The following is a 2,847-nucleotide window of genomic DNA, read 5'->3' as shown; positions in this document are numbered from 1 at the left end:
GGGGGGAGATATTACACGATGAGTCAAACTATGAAAACAAGAAGGGACATCGATTTGCAAGAAGTGTTAATCGAAAAGAAATGATATAATTATTTCATCGAAACGGTGTGTAAGCATAAACAGTCAGTTTTATCCTTTTCTTTTTGAACGTTGTAACTTTCAAATTCCCACAGCTGAAAGACTGTTGTTTAGCCTCTGTGTTTAGTTTCCCCTGTTTGTCGAAAACCGCTGTCATTCACTCGGTCTGTCCTAGTGGTTTGCTTATGTACTAGATATCTAACTTATGTTGATGGGAAGTGTAACTAATTTCAATAACAACAACAGCGACAACAACAACAGCAACAACAATAACAACAACAACAGCAACAACCACAGCAACAACAATAACAACATCAACAACGACAGCAACAACAATAACGACAACGACGACGACGACGACAACAACAACATCATCAACTACTACTACAACAACAACAGCAACAACTACTACTACAACAACAACATCATCAACTACTACTACAACAACAACATCATCAACTACTACAACAACAACAACAGCAACAACGAAAACAACAACAACAAAAACAACAACGACGACGACGACGACAACAACAACAACCACAATAACAGCAGCAACAACAACAACAACAACAAGCACATTGCGCTAAAAAACAGAGGAATGAAAGGAAACAGAGCCGATATACCAAATATCTTTCTCAAAGCACATCCTAAGTGCATAATCTCCTGTACGTTTTACTTTTCCTCTCTTTCATGTTCCGAAGCAGAATGTAAAACATTTTTAAATATCCTGGGCAGTTCCGTATCTTGATACTGTCTTTGTGCATTTGTTCGTTCAGTGTCAGAACCAGATTGTTTGTTGGACTGGCTTAATAACCCACCTCTTACCTCCAAAGTTACGCTGAAATACGCCAGAGCTGAACACTGCAGTTTCCTCACTATGGTAGCTGCACAGTGTCTGTGATGTCGGTGTCGAGGGTATTCGAATAAAATGATACTCAACTACTGGTTCAAACATCTAGATGGAGAGGAGTCGTGCGCAATAACAGCATGCTCTTGCTCAGTGCGGTTTAAAAAAAAGCCACAATACACGTTCGGAGTAAAGAATTATTGGAGAAGTTGGTTTTCGCTAAGATTAATTTCAACAACTCTTCATTAATACTGACTGTGGTCCCCGGTCCATATATAATTATTTTCATATCTCTCTCTTCACTTCCTTTCCCATAATTAATTTTCATTTTGCTGTTTTTATTTTAACATTCAAAGTTATATTAATATAAACTATTCGTATTGTTTGCCCCCAGTGGTTGTCTTGTAGCTTACATCTTCTTACGAGCCGCTAAAAAGGCCGGGAGAATAAAGCCCAAGGACATGGCTCTGTACTACCTGCACAGATACCTCAGGTGAGGCGTGGAGATACACGTTAGCGTTGTCTTAGATACGTAGGATGTTACCTCAGCAGTACCACCAGCAACGACAGCAGCCTGGGTAATGAGGAGATCAACGCTAGACCAGCCTTTCTGGTCTGCACATCAGTCTCGTCAAGACAGAGACATTGTTCCAACCAGCGTCCACCTCCCCCGCCCACTTTTTATCCTTGAATGGAGTACTTTGAGAAAATGATTTTTGAACAAAGAAATAAAATGCTAATTTGTTGGTTCGACGAAGTGTGTGGCCATAAATTAGGATGTCTAGAGAGCTGTTGAAACCGTACATACCATAACATAGCGCGCAGCACAACACAGCACAACACAGCACAACACAGCACAACACAGCACAACACAGCACAACACAGCACAGCACTCCACAGCACAGCACTCCACAGCACAGCCCACTACAACACACCCCATCACACATACCATACCATATTATATCATACCACGTCATACAATACTATACTATACCATACCATACCATACCGTACCGTACCGTACCGTACCGTACCGTGCCACGCCACACCACGCTACCCCACGCCACGTCACGGCACGCCACACCACGCCACACCACACCACATCACACCACACCACGCCACGTCACGCCACACCACACCACACCATACCATATTATACTATACTGCACCAATAAACAGCATGTCATGCCATGGTATGATTACACCACAGCGTAAATATCATACAAAACCATACCACACCATTCCGTGTCATTTTAATGCTATACGACAATATACTATGCCATTTCCAAAGTACATCTATATTAAATAAGACAAAAAGCACAACCCTTCAACTCTTTCAACAGAATCACTCCCTTGTTTGGCCTTGCGATGCTGCTCTACGCTGGAATCACGCCATATCTAGAATACGGCCCTTTCCAGACAACTTTGCCAGACCGGGACACCGACTGCAGTGAGGTCTGGTGGTGGAATCTCCTGTACATCAGCAACTTAAGGAACGACATGAAATCAGTGAGTGGTGTTATGGCATGGTAAATATAATGAAGAGTGTGACATTTTTCTAGTTAATAAGGCCGGGTTGGCTATATTATTCATGAGCAAGAAAAAAAAGGACACAAATTTTATTTTCCACTTGAAAAGGCTCTTCTGCCGCGGTGACGTGGTTGATAAAGGATAATTAAACTACTAGCAAGCAGACCTTCAAAATTCGAATCTTGAGGGATGAGGTTTCGAAGCATTACCTTCTCCTTGTCTCTTCTAGAATCGGTCCTCTTTGTCTGGTGTTTGTTAGCGTAAAATGGATTAATAAAATTTACCTTTGAAATAGTTTAACTTGTACTGCTTGGGAAAGCCGACTAGTTTCAAAATCCCTTTAACAAAGACAGAATGAACCTTTTGCACGAATTGTGTTTACCTCATAC

General features: G+C 41.5%; 1 protein-coding gene across 1 annotated transcript in view; it reads left to right on the top strand.

The window, feature by feature from the left end:
• Nucleotides 1–2,847, top strand: part of LOC101848848 — a gene marked incomplete in the record, with an annotated part of 27,022 nt that overhangs the window by 15,821 nt on the left and 8,354 nt on the right. Inside the window, 2 exon segments of the mRNA XM_005109851.3 lie at nt 1,323–1,421; nt 2,272–2,437. Coding sequence (XP_005109908.2) covers nt 1,323–1,421; nt 2,272–2,437 — 265 coding nt within the window.

This window comes from Aplysia californica, unplaced genomic scaffold, assembly GCF_000002075.1.
Source record: "Aplysia californica isolate F4 #8 unplaced genomic scaffold, AplCal3.0 scaffold00821, whole genome shotgun sequence".
NCBI classification, from domain to species: domain Eukaryota; kingdom Metazoa; phylum Mollusca; class Gastropoda; order Aplysiida; family Aplysiidae; genus Aplysia; species Aplysia californica.
Note: the sequence above shows the minus strand (reverse complement) of the source record. Positions and strands in the feature narration are given on the sequence as shown.